The sequence below is a fragment of the Camelus bactrianus genome, chromosome 9, assembly GCF_048773025.1.
Source record: "Camelus bactrianus isolate YW-2024 breed Bactrian camel chromosome 9, ASM4877302v1, whole genome shotgun sequence".
NCBI classification, from domain to species: domain Eukaryota; kingdom Metazoa; phylum Chordata; class Mammalia; order Artiodactyla; family Camelidae; genus Camelus; species Camelus bactrianus.
In genome coordinates, this window is record NC_133547.1 from 53,363,121 (window position 1) to 53,385,760 (window position 22,640).

Genomic DNA, 22,640 nt, shown 5'->3' on the forward strand with positions numbered 1-22,640 from the left:
GTAAACGATCAAAGACACAAACCAGTGCAAAGCGCGTGAGCCAGTGGAGAGCCCCGGCAGGCTCTCGGGAGTCACGAAAACCAGTCTGAAAACTTACACTTGCAGAAGTGCACTCAGGCCAGTTGGTGAAGTTACACTCTCCAAAACCCCAAACCTTGAGAACTAGCAGTTCATCTCCCTGTCCTGGAAGTCAAAGTCAGAGTGAGATCTGGTAAAGCCATGTCCCCTTGATTTTATTCATGAAGCTTATGGTGCTGGTATCAGGGTGCCACACTGATCTGGTTCTTATTTAGACTGATAGTGGGTGGATGAATTATTTTGGTATTTTTCTTAGTTATTCGTATTTTCTTTCTAGATGCTGTACTTTGAATCCTTTCTTCTCAAATAGGTCACAAAACTTGGGGAAAAAATTTTTTTAAGTGAAGTTTTGTTGATTTGCAATGTTGTGTTAGTTTCAGGTGTACAGCATAGTAATTCAGTTATACACACACATATATATATTATTTTTCAGATTCTTTTCCATTATAGGGTATTACAAGATATTGAATATGGTTCCCTGTGCTATACAGTAGAACCTTATTGTTTATCTATTTTACATATAATTGTGTATCTATTAATCCCAAACTCCTAATTCATCTCTCCCCACCCTTTCTCCTTTGGTACCCATACGTTTGTTTTCAATGTGAGTCTATTTCCATTTTGTAAATAAGTTCATTTGTATCATTTTTTTAGATTCCACATATAAGCGATATATGATATTTGTCTTTGATTTATTTCATTTAGTATGATAATGTTTAGGTCCATCCATGTTGCTGCAAATGGCATTATTTCATTCTTTTTTATGGTTGAGTAGTATTCACACACACACACACACACACCTTTTTCATCCAGTCATCTGCCAATGGACATTTAGGTTGCTTTCATGTCTTGGCTATTGTAAATAGTGCTGCTGTGAACACTGGGGTGAATGTGTCTTTTCAAATTAGAGTTTTCTTGGATATATGCCCAGGAGTGGGACTGCTGGATCATGTGGTAACTCCAGCTTTAGTTTTTTGAAGGAACTTTCATACTGTTTTCCATAGTGGCTGCACCAATTTATATTCCCATCAACAGGGTCTAAAGGTTCTCTTTTCTCCACAGCCCCTCCAGCATTTATTATTTGTGCACTTTTGAATGATGCCCATTCTGACTGGTGTGAGATGATACCTCATTATAGGTTTGATTTGCATCTCCCTGAAGATTAGTGATGTTGAGCATCTTTTTGTGTACCTATTGGCCATCTGTATGTCTTCTTTGGGAAAGTGTCTATTTAGTTCTTCCGCCCATTTTTTGATTGGGTGGGTTGTTTGTTTGTTTGTTTGTTTGATATTGAGTTATATGAGCTGTTTGTACATTTTGGAAATTAAACCTGTCAGTTGCATCATTTGCAAATATTTTCTCCCTGTCTGTCCATAGGTTGTCTTTTTGTTTTGTTTATGGTTTCCTTTGCCGTGCAAAAGCTTTTAAGTTTAATCAAGTCCCATTTGTTTATTTTTGCTTTTGTATCCATTAATTTAGGATATGGGTCCCCCAGAAATATTGCTATGATTTATGTCAAGGAGTGTTCTGCCTATGTTTTAATCTAGGAGTTTAACAGTATCTGATCTTATATTTAGGTCTTTAATCCATTTTGAGTTTATGTTTGTGTATGATGTTCGACCATGTTCTATTTGCACTCTTCTACATGTAGCTGTCCAGTTTTCCCAGCACTGCTTACTCTTCATTATATATTCTTGTCTCCTTTGTCATAGATTAGTTGACCGTAAGTGTGTGGGCTTATTTCTGGGCTCTCTTTCCTGTTCCATTGATTTATGTGTCTGTTTTTGTGCCAGAACCACACTGTTTTGATTACTGTATCTTTGTAGTATAGTCTGAAGTCAGGGTGTGTGATTCATCCAACTCTATTCTTCTTTCTCAAGATGCTATTTGGGGCCTTTTGTGTTTCCATACAGATTTTTTAATTATTTATTCTAGTTCTGTGAAAAATGCCATTAGTAGAATCTGTAGATTGCCTTGGGTAGTATGGTCATTTTAACAATATTGATTCTTCTAGCCCAAGAACATGGTACATCACTCCATCTGTTTTTGTCATCTTCAATTTCTTTCATCAGCATCTTACAGTTTTCGGAGTACTGGTCTGTTGCCTCCTTAGGTAAGTTTATTCCTACTTATTTTATTGTTTTTGCTGTGACGGTAAATGGAATTGTTTCCTTCATTTCTCTTTCTGATAGTTGTTAGTGTATAGAAATGCAACAGATTTCTGTGTATTAATTTTGTATCCTGTTACTTTTCTGAATTCATTGAGAGCTCTAGGAGTTTTCTGATTGTGTCTTTAGGGTTTTCTATGTATAGTATCATGTCATCTGCAAACAGGGACAGTTTTACTTCTTCCTTTTCAGTTTGAATTTCTTTTATTTCTTTTTCTTCTCTGATTACTATGGCTAGGACTCCCAAAATTACGTTGAACAAAAGTGGCAAGAGTGGGCATCTTTGTCTTGTTCCTGATCTTATAGGGAATGAGTTTAGCTTTTCACCATTGAGTTTGATGTTAGCTGTGGGTTTGTCATATATGGCCTTTGTTATGTTGAGGTATGTTTCCTCTGTGCCCACCTTCTGGAGAGGTTTTATTATAACGGATGGTGAATTTTATCATAAAGCTTTTTTTGCATTTATTGAAATGACCATATGGTTTTTATTCTTGTTTGTAACTTGATATATCACACTGATTGATTTGCACATATTGAAAAATCCTTGTATCCCTGGGATAAATCCCACTGATTATGGTGTATAATCCTTTTAAGGATTGTTGAATTCAGTTTGCTAGTATTTTGTTGAGAATTTTTGCATCTATGTTCATCAGTGATAATGACTCGTAAATTTTTTTGTGTGTGTGATACCTTTGGCTGGTTTTGATATCAGGGTGATAGTGGCCTCATAGAATGAGTTTGGAAGTGTTCCTTTCTCTGCACCATTTTTTGGAATAGTTTCAAAAGGATAGGTCTTAACTCTTCTCTAAGTGTTTGGTAGAATTCACCTGTGAAGCCATCTGATCCTGGACTTTGTTTGGGGGGAGTTTTTTAATTACTTATTCAATTTCAGTACTGGTAATTGGTCTGTTCATATTGTCTTTTTTTAAATGTATTTTTGCTGAAGCATAGTCAGTTTACAATGTTGTGTCAATTTCTGGTGTACAGCACAAGACTTCAGTCATGTAGGAACATACGTATATTTGTTTTCATATTCTTTTTAACCGTAAGTTGCTATGAGATATTGAGTATCGTTCCCTGTGCTATACTGCTCATATTTTCTACTTCTTCCTGGTTCAGCCTTGGGGGATGATATCTTTCTAAGAATTTGTCCATTTTCTCTAGGTTGCCCCTTTTATTCTAGGGGTACAGTTGTTCATTGTAGTCTCTTATGATCCTTTGTATTTCTCTGGCGGCAGTTGTAACCTCTCCGTTTTCATTTCTGATGTTATTGATTTGGGCCCTCTCCTTTTTATTCTTGATGAGTCTTGTGCATAAATTTTGTTTATCTTTTCAAAGACCAGATTTTAGTTTCATTGATCTTTTCTACTGTTTTTTAAGTCTCTATGTTTCATGTATTTCTGCTCTGATCTTTATGATTTCTTGCCTTCTACTGACTGTGGGTTTTGTTTGTTCTTCTTTCTCTAGTTGCTTTAGGTGTGAGGTTAGGGTTATTTGAGATTTTTCTAGTTTCCTGAGATAAGCTGGTATGGCTATAAACATTCCTTTTAGAACTCCTTTTGCTGCGAGGAGAAAAGAATGTTAAGTCCAGAATAATCAGTTACCATCCATGTTCCCAAAAAAGAAGTTGTTGTCTGCACCTAGGATCTCTCTCTACTCAATAGTTACAGTACCACTGCAGATATTTTTATGTGTAAATATTTCTTTTAAGGTTTTGTGATACGTGCATTTGCTTAGAATAACATAAGACATACAACTTTTCTAACAACGTGTTTTCTTAAAACGTTACATTAGCAAGGATCAAATAGATAAACAAAATCAATACTTTCGTTTATCATTTAGTTCAAACTTCTAGCAAGCAATAATAAAACGAAAAGTGGAAAGGGACTTGGCATACACCCCTGGTCTGGGTCCTGCAGGAGCTGGAGGTTAACACGAGTCCATTGAGGTGGAGAGGTGAGAGTTACTCCAACCTTGGCTGCGCGTCAAACTGCAGCAGAGGAAAGGCTGTTGTTGAAAACTCACCTGGCTCAAGGCACAGAGAGGTGGTGTTTGTCCACACACAGCAAGAAGGGTGTAATTCCGACAAGCACCAGTTACCTACAACTACAAAGTGACCCAGAATAATCTACCTGCTTTTGTATTTTTCAAATGTACTTTTCTTTGTGTGATGCTGCCCTAAAATTCCCCCGCTCTGCTCCTGTGTTTACTTGAAAGCCGTTTCATTGGTGTCAGTGTGTGAGCCCGAGAGAACCTTCTGGAGGATCAATTACTGGACTCGAGTCAGCCCACAGCTGTGCGAGGACGCTTAGAGAGGCAGCGGGGCACGTTTGACAAGCACTGGCATGTTCTGCCTTTGTTTTTATAACTTTCACTTTTAAAAATGTGATCGGGCATACTTTCACTGTAAAAATTCAGGAAATGCAGATAAACCTAAAGAAAAAAAAGTCAGCAACATTTCCTCTGCCCAGAGATGACCATTAGTAACACCTTACATTTCTATCTCTCTCAACACACCATTTATATGCACAGAAACACAGATATATACTTGTTTTTATGAGGATCATACCCGACTAACTCTCTCATAACCTTCAATTTTCACCTAATGTGTTAAAAAGACATCACTCGGTCAATTAAATTTCTTCCACAACATCGTGGTAATCTGAGAGCCCTGACCCCAACTGTTGGACATTTAAGATGATCTCAGTTTATTCTAATAATAAATATTATTATTACTAATAATTATTATTGCTTTAAGAAAAACATTTCTCTGTGTCCTGGAGGATAGTAGTGTTTCACTTCAAAAAGGGGTATCTTAAACAAAACAAAACAAAACAAAAAAGCAGTGGCCTCTGTTCAAAGAGTTTGAAATGAAAGAGTTAAATTGTTTGTTGTTAAGAACAGTACTTCTCAGATCCCTTAGTATGTTAAGGGCGTTTTTGAATTCCAGAACCCCTGGCGCACACATGCTCACGCGCACACACACACACACACACACACACAATTACATACACTCCGTCATCTGTGCAGGATGGGAGAACTGCCCTCCTTTAGAATTCTAAAATTTAGAACTTGCATTTCTAGGTCAAAGGGTCTGGTTTGTGTTATTAATAATTTTCATTGTGATTTTATTTATCTTAATCTTCTATTTTAAACAGTACCTATTATCACTAATAATACTGATTGTTATACTGTGATTTCATATATATACACACACTTAGATGTATGTCTGTTGTTTTTTCCCATGGCTTTTACGGCTGTGTTTTAGGAGTGCTGAAGCCTTGAAGGCTCTGGGAATATTTAGGGAGGGTTATGCAGGCTTCTAGACGATTCTGGAATCTTGTTCCAGAAACGGGATGGTCTGACTAAGTCACCTGGGGGAAGGGCTGCTTAACCTCTGTCCCTGGAATGAGTTTGGAGGCGGCCACTAGTACAAGGGGAAAGCCAAGGGCTTCAGCATCGAGCCCTTCAGATCCAGGCCACACCAGGTAAAACTGCCCAGGACCCAGTTGAAGGGCAAGTCCTATCTCAGCAAACCCAGCCGAGAATTCTGAACACTTACCATCGCAGCCAAGAAAGTCTTCAAACTTTCTCAGTAGGTCCTTAGGCAGCTGAACAATTAACACTATACCACCTTCACAGGCTGGCCAAACCAGCTGACCCAAAGTTTAGCTTGATTCTTTCGCATTCAGCCTTTTTTATTTTGCTGACACAGAGCTCCTGCGCTTTTCTGTCTTGGGTCCAGAGGCAGAGAGCGTTCTCTACCCGGGAACTTGAACGGGTGGCCCTGAGTGAGATTAACACTGCCGGGCACCAGACAGACAGGCAGAGGATCTGGGGAAAATAAACGGGTCACAGGCAAGTGGGTAAAAACACACCTGCACTTCTCAAAACTCTTGGAAGAGATCAAACCAGCCATGTGGGCAGGCCAGAAAAAGGCTCTTGACTGTAGGTACCCAGAATCTTAAAAAGTCCCATGTTGTTTGACCCTACATCCTCTTGGGGATCCATGTTATGGAAATAACCAAACTAGGCCCCCCAAATCTTACATAAATATATTTACTAAAGCATTACTTATATTAATGAAATAGGCTAATGGGAGAAACTTAAATCTCCAATAAGAAAAAAACAATTAGGTAACAATGGTATATCTGGATGCGGGTCATAAAGGTATTAAAATATGTATCAAGAATTTATTTAGCTTACAGTATAGATAACTATATGGGGTATAATCACAACTGTGTAAAACTGATGCTGAAAAGATACAGGTGAACTTTAAGATGCATTTTTTAAAAAGAGAGAGTGAAAGAGAATATATCAGAATATTTACAGGGGTTTTCTTTCTGAGATTGTGGCAATATTTGTTTCTCTGATTTTTTCCCCCCAAGTTTAAATGCTGAGCATACATTTTAACTTTCTAATAAAGACAGTAAATAGCAATACATTCTGTAGGAAATTATTCAGCAATTATTTCTAAGATCAACTGTATTTAAATACAGTGATTGGCCCTTTTTTTCAACCCCCTGAACCAATCTCACAAGTCGTATATAAAGGATATAGAGAGAGAATAAAGCTTTATTAGGGTTGATTACTGACGAATTCACATTTGGTCAGGTTGGAGGAGTCTAAATAAATTTGTATAGAGGAAGTAAAATAAGGGAGAGAGAAAATTGGAGGGGAAAGAGACACCCCGAGTGTGGAGTGGGGTCGGGACGCACCGGCTCAGAGAGGTGAAATCACTGGGACAACATCACACAGGAAGTGGTGGCCCCAGGGTTGAAATAATGTCCTCATTGGTGAAAAGGGGACAGTAGCATTTAATTCAAAACTCGTGAGATTCAAAGGAACAAAAACAGCACTTTTGCACAAAGTACTGGGAAGCGCTCAGGGGTTGGTACTTCGTCCAAGCGGACTTCCTTCCTTCCGGAGTGAGCAGCGTCAAATGAGAAAGTGCCATGATGCCAAAGTAAAAGAACAAGCCTGTGAGGAACCTCCAGTACAATCAGGGAAGCTGGAGGAAAGCACGGAGCCCTTTAATCGGAATGAGTGATGGAGATCCTCTGTTTGCATAGACCTTTTTCGTAAATTAAAAGGAGCTTTTATTCTCTTACACCTAAGATGCAGTTGGGCATGGCCTTGGAAGCAGAGCAGCTCAGAAGCGAGACAATCTTTCTGAGTGGTGTGGCACATTTCGTAAAAGCAGACAGTGCTTCAGCTAGTGGGGTAAACACATAAGCCTGAATGAACCTTTGGGTGTCCGTTTCGGTCTTCGCAAGGCATTCAGATGGGGTCCGTGTCATGCTATGATTGGTGACAGCAAAGAAACAAAAGGCAGGACACTGACTGATGCAACAATCTGGTAAAGATGTAGTGGCCTGGCTGAACTGATTTTTTTTTCTTACCCGAACCGAAAGTAGACTCACCTGGAATTTCCACTCTAATTAAAATTGTGAACTTGGCCCAGTGGGAACATGAAAGACAAAATGCTCCTACTTTAAATAAGGAGCCTGGCTGCTTGGGGCTATTTTATATAAATAGTTATAGATTGTGACTATATGAAGTTAAAATATGTAAAAATAAAATTTTTTTTTTTAAATAGCAACACCCAATGCTGATGAGGCTGTTAAAAAAAACCCAAACCCTAGAAACATGTACCTTCTGCTGGTTGTAACCCTTGGAGAGAGAGAGCACGTGGAAATACGCAGCAAAAGCCAAGGAAGAGCGCTTGGACGCGACAGTTGCAAGGGTGGAGATGCGTGCTGAGGAGGTAACTGAACAGAAGGAAAAAGCCGTGTGCAGAAAGGTGTTAATTGGGCCATTAGTTCTAACAGCAAAAGCTAGCCACAACCTAAGTGTCCCAGAGTAGCAGTTTCCAAATGACCGCCCACCAGCAAGGCGATATACAAGGTATCCATTAAAATAACTGAAAACTGAGGAGTAAGATAATTGCGAGGGTAATAAAAGAAGGGCACAAAACCAAATAGTAGGAAGACTTGAAATGTAATAAACGGGATGAAAATATCTCTGTTAGAATCGTGGTGTTCGAGTCTTTTTCTTTTTTTAATGAAGTAGAGTTGATTTACAATGTTGTCTTGGTTTCTGGGATACAGCATGGTGATTCAGTTATACATATGCCTTTTCATATTCTTTTTCATCATCAGTTATAACGAGCTATTGAATAGAATTCCCTCTGCTGTCCAGTAGGGCCTTGTTGTTGGTCTGTTTTGTAAACAATTGTAGCATGCATCTGCTAATTCCAAACTCCTAATTCAGCCCTCCCTGCCTCCTGCCTCCGCTGGTGACCGTGTCTGTTTGCTGTGTCTGTGAAGCTGTTTCTGTGTTCAGATAAGTTCACTGGTGACATTTCCTTTTGGGTTCCACGTCTAAGCAGTGTCGTAGACGGTTTGTCTCTCTCTGTCTGACTCGCTCCACTTAGTGTGGTTGCCTCCTGGTCCATCCATGCTGCCGCAAAGCCTTTCCCTTTTCTTTTTAAAAGTTGCCTTTTTCCGTCGTACATCAGCTCATCAGTCAAACTCAGAGAAGTTTTCTCAATGAGCGTGTGGGTAATAGTCCATGATACTAGTATTCTAAAATGAATTTAACCAAAGTAGTTTGGATGTGTTCAAAGACACAGAAAGTCAACATACAGGGAAAGCATGGCTATTTTAGGTGCTTTTTTTTTTTTCCCTCAATGTAAACTTCTAAAAACGGTACCCACCGGTGACCAGCACCGGCAGCCGTGCTCCCAGCCCCAGCTTTCTGGCCCAGTGCTGACCGTAATGAAAGTCATCAGGCCTCCTTCATCGAAGTTCAAAACAAAACCACCCATAACCCCATTTTAAAGAGCAAAACCACAAGCCACAGCTTCAGTCACTGCCGGGGATGCTTCCCTTTCTTGTTTCCTATTGATAAGTTGCAGAAAGGTCTCCCTTAATCAGCCGTGAAAGTGGAAACCGGCAGCCTTTGGGGTTTAAAGAAACAGGGAGAGAGCAGCCCAACAGAAAATGACGGCAGAGGCGCCAGCTCCCCCTCCGTCTTCCAGGCAGAGTCTGCGGCCCCCCAGGGCGGTGGCGGAGAACTCCAGCCGTGGAGGCTCAACCCAGGGAAAGGAGGCCGGGTGCAGACTTGCTTCCAACCAGAACAGGAGAAAAGGTCTAAGGGGCGGAAGCCAGTATTGCTGGGTAAACGGCACGTACAGAAACAACGTGTAGAGTTTATCTGGGACACAGGGCACCAGGAGGAGGATCAGACCCCATGTTTGGGCAGGAAGCCAAATAGCCTTGCTTTGTGAAGGATTCACCCAGTGTATAAAGTTCACTGCACATATGCTGCTGGTCTGTAGGCCGCCCTTAAACATTGGGATGCCGTGGACTTGAAGGTGATAGACCCGGATTCAGATATTCACTCTGCTGCTCACCAGCTCTGGGACTGTGTGTGGGTGAGTCCATTTGTCTCTGTAAACCTCAGTTTAATCGTCTGAGCATAAAATAAGCAGATGGGTGTGACTTGGCTGGACTGGCAGCTGGCATATAATAGATGTTCAGTGAATTGTATCTGCCAGGAGTAGCGATGAGGGTAGAATAAGCCCATTATTATGCATGCTCCATACACATATATGTTACATATGTATGTACACATACCACGCACATGCCTGCATCACGACAGATGGTGAGCAGCAGTAGTTCCGGGCTTAGAATTAGCTCAAAAAGGAGTGAGGCTTTAGGCTGCCCACTTGCTCATCTGTCCAGGAAGTCCCCCACAGAATTAGCCAAAGAAGTAAGATGCGTCTGGCAGGAGAAATGGCCCACAGGGACCGACTGTATCTGACTGAGTGGATTCGGGGCATAATGGGTGAGAGGAGGCCTGGCTCTTGTTCTGGGCTCTCAGTGTATCAAGTAACACAGAGAACTTTTGACGAAGTTAATTAGGACCTTCCTTGTACACTGTGAAGACTCTTAGAGACCAGAGATAAACATTTTTTAATAGCTGGAACTATGGCGGCGGGGGTGGGGCTCCCCTCAACTTTGTCCACAGTGTGGCACTCGGTGCATGTTTGTTGAGTGAATAATTGTATGAAGGCTTAGTCTGTCTGGCTTAGGAATCTTCTCGACCGAGGGGACGACTCCCCTCCCCTTGTCAAGCTCCCCTGCCTCGTCTTACCTCCTGATGCGGGATCCGTCTCCGTCAGTCAGCACAGTGCATCAGTCCTTAAAGTGCGAGGAGGTGGAGCAAATGCTCCCCCGGTTCTCTCTCATGCTTTGGACATCACCTTGGCTGGTGATGTTCCAATGTCGTCTTCGCCGTGGCTCTGAGGTGAAACAGACCTGGGTGTGAATTGCAGCTCCACCACTTACGAGCTGTGTGAACAATGGCAGATTACAAACCCTCTTGGCCTCAGGTTCTGCATCCATGCGATGGGAAGAGGAGGCCGCGGGGTAGGGCTGTGGTCGCATGAGAAATGAGACGTGATTTTGCGGACCGCCTAGCACACCGGGTGGCTCACGGTCATTCTCACAGTGATGGGAATTATCTTCAGGAGCATAGTGTCCAGTCACCAAGGATCGTCCTTTCCTTCAATGGTGGTTTATTAAACACCTTCTGTATGACAGGAAAAGTTCAAGGCATGGGGTCCACAGCTGTGAACAAAACAGGTCAATCTCATAGAGTTTATATTACAGGTAGTGCGAGAGAAAAATATACTAAGTAGACACAAAATGTGTCCAGTAGTTTTAAATGTTGTGGAGGGAAATAAAGGGTAAGTAAGCGGTGGGCAGATGGAGTCCCACTGTGAATGCAGTGGCCAAAATGTCACCTTGTCAGAAAGGGAGCTGTGTTGGAGCAGAAACTGGAATGCAATGTGGGAGGAAGTCATGGAGGCCTCTGGAAGAAAAGCAGTTCAGCAGAGGAAACAGCAAATACCAAGTCCCTGAGCAGGAAGGATGCTTGGCTTATTTCAGGAGCACAAGAAGGCTAGAGTGGCTATGCACGGGGAGTGAAGAGAAAACGCCTAGAACGTGAGAGCAGAGAGCTAGCTGGGGACCAGATTATGGGAGAATTCCTAGGCTATGGTAAAAAATGGGGACTTTACTCAGTGAGATGAGTGGTTGTACCAGTTAGCATTTGCTGTGTAACAAGTAATTCTGAAACTCCGTGGCTTAAAATAACATCTTTTTTTTTTTTGGCAGCTCTCCGGGTGGACTGGAGAGTTTCTTCTCATGTGGGTTGGCTCTGCTGGGGCTACGTAGTCTGGGATGGCCTCCCTCATGTATCTAATGGGTATCTTGATGTCAGTTTGGGGAATGTCCATGTGCGTCTCATCACCCAGCAGGCCAGCCCAGCCCATTCATGTGATAGTGTTTGCAGGGTTCCAAGGAGTGACAAAAAAGGATGAGACCCAATGCACAAGCACTTTTTCAGAATGGCCAAAACAAAGCCAGGGCCAGAGTTAGTGAGAGAGAGGACCACCTGAGGTGTGGAGACTGGGAGGAGGATTACAATGGCCCTGTTTGCAAGGAGTCTAACTCAGAAGCACTGGAGGGTTTGGACCAGAAAAGTGACACTATCTGATGCAGAGTTTTAGAGGAGCTATGGCAATAAGGATTCTGTTAAGGGGCAATATAGCCAGATGGGAGGACATTGCCAGGCTATGGGCCACTGGAAAGCAGTGGTGTTTGACTGACCACAGAGTCAGAGGCCCAGAAATTCATGGTGTTGTCTGGCCCGAAACTGCCCTTGTTGGGAGGAGGAACAGTGACACATACACCTTGCCCCCACCTTCCTGGTATTTTAGCAGAAGCATCCTCTCCACCCTGCCAAAGTGGACTTGCTTGCATCCCTGCTGGAATGGCCTGGAAGCCAAGGTGTACGTGAAACAGGAGGAGTGGGAAAGAGCCTTGGAACCACCCCCATTCTCAGACATAGGGATGTTCTCTAATCACCAAGCACTTGATCATTATAGGAGGACCAAACCATCGAGGACTGAAATGACCCACGATACGTAATAACAAAACCTCTTATGGTGAAATTAAACAGTAGTCATTTTTCTTTCTCTCTCTTCCTTCCACAGAAAATATGATGCTGGCATGCTCATTGCGTGAGACAACTTGGCCCACAGACAGCCACAAAGCACAAAAACAAAACAAACTCAGAGAAGAAACAAGAATGGTGTTTGTTTTCCTGGCGTCTACAAGAAGCGCTTTATTTTTCCTCTAGATTTCTTTTCTAAAAAAAAGTGAAAAAAAACAAAACATTTTAAAGAAACGACAAACTTCAGGTGATCATATTCAAGCATGTTCTTTTATTAAGCATAGGATGGGAGGAAGGAGAGGAAGCTGAAGGAGGATGCTAATCAGATGCACTGAGGGGTTGTGAACCTCGGTTGAGATCGGCTGCTTCTTAAAACTGTTAGTGAAGAATGAATAGCTTTTTATCCCCCATCCCCTAAACATCCTGTTTATTCTTAAGGGTGCAATGCTTCCTTTCCTGCCTGCCAAGGTATCTAGGGAATGTGTTGCAAAATTTGTTTGTTATACTCTCTAAAGACGCTTTTGTCTAGTTTTGGCAAGGGAGTCCATGGACCAGTGCTTTTGCGACCCTCCAGTTATGTGTCTTCCACCAATCTGTAAGTGTCACTTCCATCTTGGCTGGAACAAGATTCAGAGAGTTTCCTCTCCAGCAGCTGTCAAGCCCACTCTGACTTGATCAGGATGAATGGAACAATTATCTCCTAGATGAATGCAAACATTGGCTTTTTCTTTCCTAAACAGGAGAAAGCCAGCTCCTGACTACAGTGTGGTCATAGGAGGCGGTGGTGGTGGCAGGGTGGGACAGGGGGCACCAGGCTGTTCTAAACAGTGAGTGAGAATGGCTTGTGCTTCTACAATGAGACAGAGAACCCACCACCAACCAAAGGTTCACTTTCAAACGGGCCATCACCAGGGGAGCAGAGGGACCCACGCCTAACCCAACCCCAGAATTCCTTGCTTCCCATTGGTACTTAACATTTTTCACTCTGTTGTGACTACTCTTACATTCTTTACTCTGGATCGGGGTCAGAGGGACATGGAGAGCCCCAGGACAGTAAGTTGGAAGGGGTCCAGCCTTGGCAATGACACGCGTGCACACACAGGGCGCGGGGTGTGTGTGCTGACCCTCGCCGAAGCGCCCACTCAGCCGGACGGGCTGCCGAGCCCCTCCTGGACCAGCCGCTCGCTGAGCGCCCACAGGGCGCGGGCCGTGTCTTGGCTCTGCGCCTCCGTCGAGGGCACGCAGCGGCAGCAGTTGTTGAAGTACATCCCTCCCAGGCCCTCCAGCTCCGGAGCAGCAGCACAGTAGACAGTGGTGGCGGCTCCCTGTTGCTGGAAATCAAAGAAGACAGACCACGAGAAAATGTGTAAGAGGTAATGCGATGACTTTCCTCCATCGGGGAATTAACAAGAAGTGTCTCTCCCCACTCGGTTCAGTTGCAGCTGGATCCCAGCCTGGCCGGGGGTCCTGAACTCAAAGCACAAGACTGTAAAAGGTACAGTGGGACCCTCTGGGGAAACGAGTTCATAAACCCCGCTCGTAAAGCCGGTGTGACTTTTTACACCTTGTGTAGGAAAAGGCTTCAAAAATACATACATTTATCAATAAATCACATCAGAGCTCTCTTCCAAAGAGGAAAAGAGGGGATCCCTTTGAACTCGCAAGAACAAATCCGTCCAACTCCTTGACTTCTCAATGTGTAATGTAATGTGACACCTGGATGCTTCTAGAACTTTGTCTGAATTAAACCATCCACTCTAGTAATGGCGCATCAGGTAGAAGAAAACCTAAGTGGGACTGGTGCCAGATTTTTCCTTATTCTTTGCCGACGGTGCTGCCAGGGGATGGCTTTGTGATGCTGTGTTAAGATGTTTGCAATACGCATATACACGTATTCTCCTCCTTCACCTGCCTCATGCAGACACAAACCCATTCATTAATTTACCCTGACCCCGTGGAACCTTTTTTAAAATGTCATATTCAGCCCATGTTTGCTGGGACAGTGGCTTGGAGTCCATTTCCTCCCAGCCCACTTCAACATGCGAGTTGTAATGCATGCAAGTGATGGCTTCTGATTTACCTTTTGAGTACCAGTTGGCACTGAGGCTAGGGATGTGTGTGCCGATGGGGCACCATTTCATCCAGGCTGACAGAACACTGTCAGGGATGCTGTAAAGAGGGCAAAAAAATCACTTAACTTTGCAAGCCATAATTAAAAATAATAGGCTGATATTCAAAGGGAGACATGGTGGGCACGACTCTAATTTAAAACCAATACGGTTTATCTGGCATCTTATGATTATTTATGTACATCACAGCCCTGGCTGCATCAACTAATTATCAATTGATAGCGAGGAGGGGTAGCAGAAGAGACCAGAGAAAGGTAACTGCGAGTAAGGTCACCATTAGGCAAACATTAGGGACTTTTGATTGATGGGGAAATGAATTTCTATCCACACCTGAACGCTTACTATTTTTCTGCCCCTACCAGGTTTAAATTGTGCCCAAGCAGAGTGCTTACTGGAGATCATCCCCGCATATGATTTGGTTGCCATTCACTATGGTTGTAGTCTATAACCATCAGGAGCCAAGGTCATCTGAGAATCAGGGTGTCAAGGTGCTGTAATTTTAGGAAACTGCTATAAAGCAGACTTGGGGGGGCTTTGGGGGGTGCATAGGGGGAGAGTGCTTCAGTGTCAGGTTCTGTGGTCACAGTTGAATTTGTCTGAAGACCAGATTGTCAAATACATTCAGGTGACCTGCTCGTGGGGAGGTGGGTGGCGTGGAGCAGGAATGGGATGAGACTTGGGTTCGGATAATAGCAGGTAGCTTGACTGTACTGGACATGTCCCATGGGTTCAAAACTTGAACCCCTGACATGACTTCAACTTCGTGCAATAGAAATGGGTTTGTTACTTTCCCAGCCCCCGCACCCATGCCCCCCCCCCCCCCCCCCCCCCGCCGCATAGCCAGTTATTGTCTTGGTTTCTTTTCAAATTGATTTGTGCGGCTTGGGTCTCACGGACGTAAGTCCCTGTCATCCAAATTTCCTAACAACCCTTAGCTTAGCACCTCGCACATTTATCTAACCTATTTCGAGGGGCTGATCTGACTCCTCTGCATCCCTTTGTGGGGACATTTCCTTTGTGGGGACAAAGGAGAGCAAAGTGCGTCTAAAGACAAATGGAAGAGTTGAGATGGATGCTCATCCCCAGCCCAAGCCCAGCATCATCTTGGCCTCAATTCTGATCAGAATTCAGGTGGAGATGGTGTTTTGCGAAATGTTCTGGCTATCTGTCTTAGATTTCCATTTTCCTTTGCAACTGCCAAAACTACCAAACTGTGGTCAGGGGATGTGCCATCAGCTCCCAAGTGGTGAGAGAACCCAGTCAGCTCATCCCCAAATCCAGGCTCCCCCAGCTCCTCCCCAGAGGGGTTATAATATCAGCGTTCAGACATCACAACAAACTGGTCTTTCACAGTTCCACCAATCCCGAGAAAAGATCACAGTTGGCCACTTGGGAGAGCAAAAAGCAGAATTCTCCCAAACCCAGTGTAATCTTTCTTTTGCCACGATGACCTTCTAAAATGATATCGTGTTGTTTGCATTCTTGGAATGGTATTTTTGCAGAGAAATTCTGCACTTACATTGATTCCAAACCAAGCTGATGAGGGAGCGAGGGGCACTCATTTTCCCTCCATAGACTCCGAAAGCACTCGCTAGTGACCTCATTTCATGGAAACCTCCATTTGGCTACCATGCTGAAAAACCATAAATTTTAGAACAGCCCCATCTTTTCTCCAGAGTTAGCTTTGAGTCCTTTGCCACTAGGCTCAGGGTGAGATGCAATTTAAAACCCGTCACAAGTGGCTCCGGCTGTGGAGAGGAACACGGTACCTACCTAGGGCACCTGAGACAAAGACCGCCTTCTCCACTCCCGGGATCAGCTGTGCACATCCCACAGTCTCCCTGCCCGATTCACGCTCGGTTCAACTGCTACTCGCTGTCCTCTCCTCTCCTCTCTTGCTGGACAGTTAAGCAGTGACAACATCTTTTAGTCCCAAGCCCACGACCCCTTTTGGCTTCTCAGGGAATCCTCTGAGCTGGGGCAGCCTCTGAGTGACATCTTTCCGTGACCAGACGTGGTGACAGTTTAATAACGAGTTCTAACTTGGGGTTCATCCCCTTTATGGTCCGCCTATCGTTAGACTGAGGCTGCGCCACATTAGGGAAATCACATTAGTCAATAAGCCAGCGCTGCTGATACAAGATAAATTTTTTTTTTATCCGTTTAAAAATGTTTGTTTTAAAAGAGCACTTTAATCACTGTCAAATGACTTTCATGCCACTTCTGGGGGCATCGGTCCCTAATTCCCAAAGGATGAAACAGCCGTATAAAAAGGAAACATTTTCTTAACAACTCCGTAATAAACTATCTGAAGCAGCGTCCTGCTGCTTGTCACCACTACTCACTGACCCATCGTGATAAGGTAATAGCTATCTCTTGACATACAGACACTGGCTGGAGCTGTGGGTTCCCCTAATTTTGTAAGAACCGTTTATGGGAAGCGTGCGGGCTGTATGCAGTTGCTGGTCACGGGGACCGGGGGTGGGGTGGGGGGGTGGCATCTCCGTCCTACAGCAGTAGCTGTGAGCTGGGGTGTGGAGGACACGGCACCGAGGAGTTCTGGGAAGCCCAGCAGGACCCGTAATCATGCCTGAATGCCATCTCTGATCCAGGCAAACATTTGCGAGCGGCCAGAGAACTCTGCCATCAGTCTTTACAGTGTATGTAAAATTACCCAGAACTCTTGCTCGGGACTAGTTAAGAGTATCTGGGTAGTAAGGGCCCATCGTTCTCTTTCAGAAATCATTTGTCCGAAGGGCAGCCCCGTCTTCCACTACGGAGAGGTGGGACTTAGGGAAGCAGTTGCTGTTTATTTATAGTGGGGGCCCTGAGATCTAAATTATCCATCCCTTGAGGACCCTTTGTTGGGATGAAAATATTAAGGAGCCGCCTTTCGTCCTCATGTATTTGATAAATGCTCACCATCAATTTGCAGCTGTCAGCATGGAATACAAATGAATATTGACTCTTTGAAAGAAAAAGGTACCGAGGTTTCTGATCAACAATCTATGGTAAGGAAAAAAAAAACCCTCCCACATATTAATATTTGTAATGCATTGGTTAGTCCTCAAATATAACGTATGTTTTAATAAGGACACGTGTTCCACAATTAATGTTTAGTTTTCGGGTTTCGGGTTTCTCTTTAAAATGCATGCTTCTTTAAAAGAAAGAATAGATTCCTGTCTTAAAGTAGATTTAACTCTGAGACATATTAAAGAGTAGACACAGTCTCATGGGATATCTTTATATTCAATGATTTTGAGAGTAGTAGGTGTTCTAAGATTGCTTTACTACAGACACATGGATGTCAGGACGCTGCACAGCAAGTGTTGAATGAATCAATCTATGCAAAAAGTGGAACTGAGTAAGCGAAAGCTCAGCCCGGAACTGGGACTGGACTTGGAACCCCAAGGGCAGGGGAGGGGAACAGCCCTTTTGCAAGTGGGCGGTGATGACTGTGCTGAATTCCCAGGACACAGAAGTTTGCAGGCATCCTAGGAAGGTGTCGAAGGTGCCTCTTCGAACCCTCAAAGCTTTTCCTGTAACTCATCTGGGCTCCGTGAAGCAAAGCAAAGCAACCCCTTCCCAAATGCAGAGCCAGGCACAGATCAAGTGGCCCTGTGGACCCGGCAGAATAATGCATCCCGGAGCCTGAGCAGAGGTGAGGCGCCCGTGTCATGGGGAGATAACTACCTACCTCCACACCCTCTCTGTCCCTCCCTGTCTCCCGGGAACGCGTCCTAAAGAGACTTTTCGACCACTCTCCCAGAAAAGTGCGCTGTGGCGTTTCAGAGTTTCCCCACCCAAGAACATAGTACTTGGCACACAGCTGTTCCTCAAAAATAATACGATTTAAATCTCTGGTCTGAAAGGAAAAAGGAAGCTGCTCCGGAAGGTTGTGTGTTCCCTACTTACTGTCCGAGGACAAGCTTTTAAGATGACAAGGGAGATGCGGCTGGTGTGGGAACGAGGCTCCTGGCCTCTCCACTGGGGGGGCTGCAGCCAGCCCTTCACCCTGCTGCGTGGGCAGCTGAACAGATGGTTGGGGAATCAGCGCTCATCACTGAACATACCAACTTCCACCAGAAAGCTACGAGACTGGAGACGAGAACAGAGGACTTCACTCAAAAGGACTCCGTCCTCCATGTTGCCCGGCTTTTCTGGTGAGTTGCTGCAGGCGGGGACCGTTCTGGGGGTGACAGCAGCTTGGATTTCCTGAGCGCGTACAGTCCCTGCCTCTGGCATTGTGCAGAGAGCGTCATGGCACCAGATTCTGACCCGCACACAGGTCTACAAGCCAGGGACAGTCACTGTCCCCATTTACAGAGAAGCCCGCTTAGTACCAGAGGTGAAAAGCCACTGGTTCAGCGCCACACAGGGAATCCCAGAGGTTGATCCTCCAAGGCCCACACGTGCTGCGGTATAGAACCTCCTTCCCAAACACGCGGCCCACGTTTCCAGGCTGCCCGTCCCTGGGACGTGTCACCCGTTGAGCTTCCCTGTGAGAGCTCTTTACCTTCCTCTCTGCCACAGTGTGATGCCCTGACACGGCCTAAAATGAAATGCATGGGCCTCGGTCATGTGTTGTTCACCTGAGAAATGTTAAAAGATTTTCCCACTGTTGATTCAGGCAGTGAACTAAATTGAAATTCTATCCATTTGGATTAACCAAAATTAAGACTCAGCACCATCTCAGAAGATCCAGTAGCAAATGACACTTTGCAAAACAGCCACCTGATTCAAAATGCCACCTCCGGGTGTTAGATTCACCCAGAGGTGACCCTACTCTCAGATGATGGTCTTTTTTCAAAAGAGTGACTGGAGCCACAGCCAGACCAGCCAGACCCATGCAATCTCTGTCCAACAGTCACATACATGGAAAATGAGGAAGGCCTTTTAGGAGGGTAATACTGACACGTTACAGCAGGTCTGCAGAGGAAACACTGACCCATCCCCTGGCCCACCCTCCCCCAAATAACTGCTAGCAAATTAAGTCCTACCAATTCCTAACAGTGGATGCCTACAAAAGCATTCCCACAATCCAGGCGCAGATACAGGCAAACACATCCTGTAAGTATCAAAATATACCTTTCTCCATAGCCCTCAGGATTTTTCACTAACTCACAGGCTGTTCTTCCTATTTATTACGGAAGGGAAGTCCACTCAGTGCCTCAAACAGGAAAAGTGAAGGCGGTCAGGAGAGCGGATATCTGTCTGTAGCTGAGGAGGCCGTGAAAGTCTGCGGCAATGTTCTGGGGAGCGCACTGAACCCACATTCAGACCTTGGCCTTCCCGAAGAGGGTGTGTCCCTACCACAGTGTGTTAGGGTATTCACCGCTTGCCACAAGGAAACAGTTTCCCTACTAAAAAGAGAATTGCCAGGGTGGAAAACCTCACAGGTTCCTTCACAGTCGATGGCCTCTCCCTGGGCAGGTGAAGGGCTGCCATCCCCCAGGTGACAATGGGACACAGCCAACGAGGGGCTGACGGCAGCCGCTCCAGGGGGAGCTAAGCAGGAGGAAATGTCAGTCCACCACCACACACGAAACTGGTCCTGGTGCAGGACACAGCCCCAAATCACAGGGGACATCTGGAATGAGATGTCCCCGGGGAACGGAGGGGACACAGCTTTCACAGAGCAGCGTACGGTCACTCAAGAGAATCACGGAGACGGGGTGGACTTCTCGTTTGCAATTCAAGCACCCGGAATATCATGACCCTCCATCCGCACCAGACTCCAGAGACCACCCTTGTCTCCTTGATGAAGGGGCACGGCTAGCACGACCATCAAGGAGCTGTGAAGGACTGACGTGAGGACCAGGGCAGAAGCGGCCGCAAAGTCAGGAGGTTGGTTGCTGTCATCCTCTGAGAAGCCTTTGCAGGAGCCAGCCCAGCGACCAGGCAGTTCGGGATGGAAGCTGGAGAGGATCTTTTTAAGGCAGAACAACACATTTGTCTTCACTAGCCTTCGGTTTGGGGGAGGGAAAGGCAGCCAATCCCAACCACCCGAGGAGGCCCAGGGCCATGTTTGTTCTGGGCAGGCCAGGCTCGCAGGCTTTTTGCTTAGCCTATCAGCCCGACTGCAGGGCACAGTGACCCTGGGAGGTTTTCAGCACGGTGTTTTCAATTCGGTGAACTGTTCTCAACGTTCCCTTGACATGAAGGAGGCCCTTTCCCTACCCTCTTCGTGTCCTGGAACCCTTGCCATAAATGTTCCAAGGGCTCTAGGACAGATTTATGGCTGGTCTCAAAAGAGTGGCGGTGGAAAAGTGAGGACGAGTTCCTCTTCCTGAGACCTACTGCTCTGGTGAGAGTCGAGATGTGATTTGGCGGAGCGGGAAGGGCTTGGAAGGAAGGAGGGACAGAGGACTGGCTAAGTACAGTCCAGCTGGGTGACATTATTCGCTGTCAACTGTCTCCCATCTGAATTCCCTGGGCATTCCCTGCCAGCGCTGCCTGGAGGACCTACATTGCTTTTCAAGTAGGGAGTCCCCTTGCCGGGGACGGAGAACTGTGCTGGGGCAGCCACTCTTCCATGGGTGACTTTGGAAGGGCTCAGCAGAAGGGCCATAAAAATCTGCCAACAAAATAAGCATCATCCTTCCACATGGGACAAATCTGATGGCCCATTCCTGAAATTTTCCAAGGGGGCCACCTCGACGCTAGTGCTGAAGGACTACGGAGTGTTTATAGGAAGTGAAAGAAGAGATTTAGCTTGTGTTCTTTTGGAACATTTTACATTTTGACTCTCCTTCTTGAACCTCGGTTCTAGCTAGCTCTCTGTATTGTATTTACATGTATGCCTCTATGTTTGCCGTGTATACTGAAATAAACCTTTGAAATGATGGCTGGGCAGAATGAATGAGTTTGGCTCTAATAAAACGGTGCAGAGAACGTCTGCAGAGTCCTGGTGAGCCCAGTGGGCCCCCTCCCTGGTCCCGTCCCTGCACCCAGAGTCTCTCTGCCGAGTCGGCCTGCCACCCTGACTTTTGCAGAAAAGCAAGACCATTTTTGTGAGCAGGCAGGATTTCAGGGCACAGCCGCAACATGCTGTTTGTTGCGATATTAAAATCAACAGTTCATTTACACCTAAGTCACAGTCTACGACATACCACTGAAAAGGCATGGCGTGGGCAGGGTGGGGAGCGGCAGGGCTAAAACCCACAGGGTCTTCCCTGACGGGACCACGTCCTGGTGAGAAATGAACTCTTAGCGCTGTCTTCCAGAAACAAACTAAGGGAGGCTGCCGTCACTGAGAGCTCGCAGGCAGGCCCCCGGGTCCAGCCCCACTGTCTCAAGTCTCTTGGTCTGTGCATTTTCACAGAGCGCTCACTCCAATGGATCATTTCTCAGGCTCAACGATGCTGGCCTTGTTAATATTTCATTTAGAACATACTGGGGCGAGTGGCTCATTTATATTACTTCCATAATTAATGGTGAGAGCTCAGGCACTGCCTTTGTACAGACAGATCTCATCACAGTGGTCGATGGGTAAGGAGAAACAATAGATGTTTCATTCACCAGCAGCCCGACGCTAGTTAGTAGGAAAATGATCATATAATGCCTTCGCTTTAATTGCCAGGGTAAATAATTCTGCCTCAGTGTTTGTTAGTGAACATTTTAAAGCACTTGATGCAAACAGACTAGAAACAAAACAAACAAACAAAAAACTTTACCTTGATTAGGCAACACCTTAGCATAGAAAGTTACAAAGGTATTTCTTTTTTTAAAAAAAAAAATTGCATTCTATCACGCGAATAGTCTCTAAATATGCATGTGCTATCCACTCACCTACTGTATTTTAGGAAATACAATTAGGCCGCCTTTCCCTTCTCCTCTGTAGACTGTAAATAACTGTAGATCTTTCTCTTGTTTCCCTATGTAAATATATGTAAATACTAACAAGGAATGCATGCTGATATTCTAGGCAATTTCAGGTACTTTTATAATCTGCAGGCATGTACTTGAACTGGTTTGTTAAAAGAAAAAAAAAAAGAAAAAGCACCTCTCTCAAACTCTTTAAAGCTGAATAGAAATTAAAGGTTTCTTCCTAGACTGTTATGGCTTCTCCTTTTTTGTCTGTCTTCTCACCCCGGAACACGCTTCCACCCTCAGGCTCCCTCACCTTCTCCCAGGAAAGGGCCCCTTGGGCACCTGCTGGGCCCAGGAACAGGGGCCGACCTATCTGGCTTGGCTGTCACACACTTTTCCTTTGGCTTTCTAAAGAACTTCTAGAACC

At 45.0% G+C, this 22,640-nt stretch overlaps 2 protein-coding genes and 1 long non-coding RNA gene across 4 annotated transcripts in view; 2 read left to right on the forward strand and 1 right to left on the reverse strand.

The window, feature by feature from the left end:
* Window positions 1-13,047, forward strand: part of MAF (MAF bZIP transcription factor) — a 344,308-nt gene extending 331,261 nt beyond the window's left edge. The window contains exon 2 of one of the 2 annotated variants that reach the window (XR_006719433.2): window positions 12,313-13,047. Coding sequence is in view for 1 of the 2 variants with exons in the window: in XM_074370378.1 (XP_074226479.1) it covers window positions 12,313-12,343 (31 nt within the window). In the remaining variant the exon portion in view is untranslated. The remainder of the gene's footprint in view (window positions 1-12,312) is intronic. The other variant, XM_074370378.1, reaches the window with a different exon arrangement.
* Window positions 13,048-13,269: 222 nt separating this feature from the next.
* The window catches only part of WWOX (WW domain containing oxidoreductase), a 902,472-nt gene continuing 893,101 nt past the window's right edge, over window positions 13,270-22,640 (reverse strand). Inside the window, exon 9 of the mRNA XM_074370373.1 lies at window positions 13,270-13,603. Coding sequence (XP_074226474.1) covers window positions 13,415-13,603 — 189 coding nt within the window. The 3' untranslated portion in view covers window positions 13,270-13,414. The remainder of the gene's footprint in view (window positions 13,604-22,640) is intronic.
* LOC141578647 (uncharacterized) lies at window positions 13,598-21,246 on the forward strand. The gene is made up of 2 exons (XR_012509215.1): window positions 13,598-18,564; window positions 19,555-21,246. It is a non-coding gene; the product is annotated as an uncharacterized LOC141578647 (long non-coding RNA).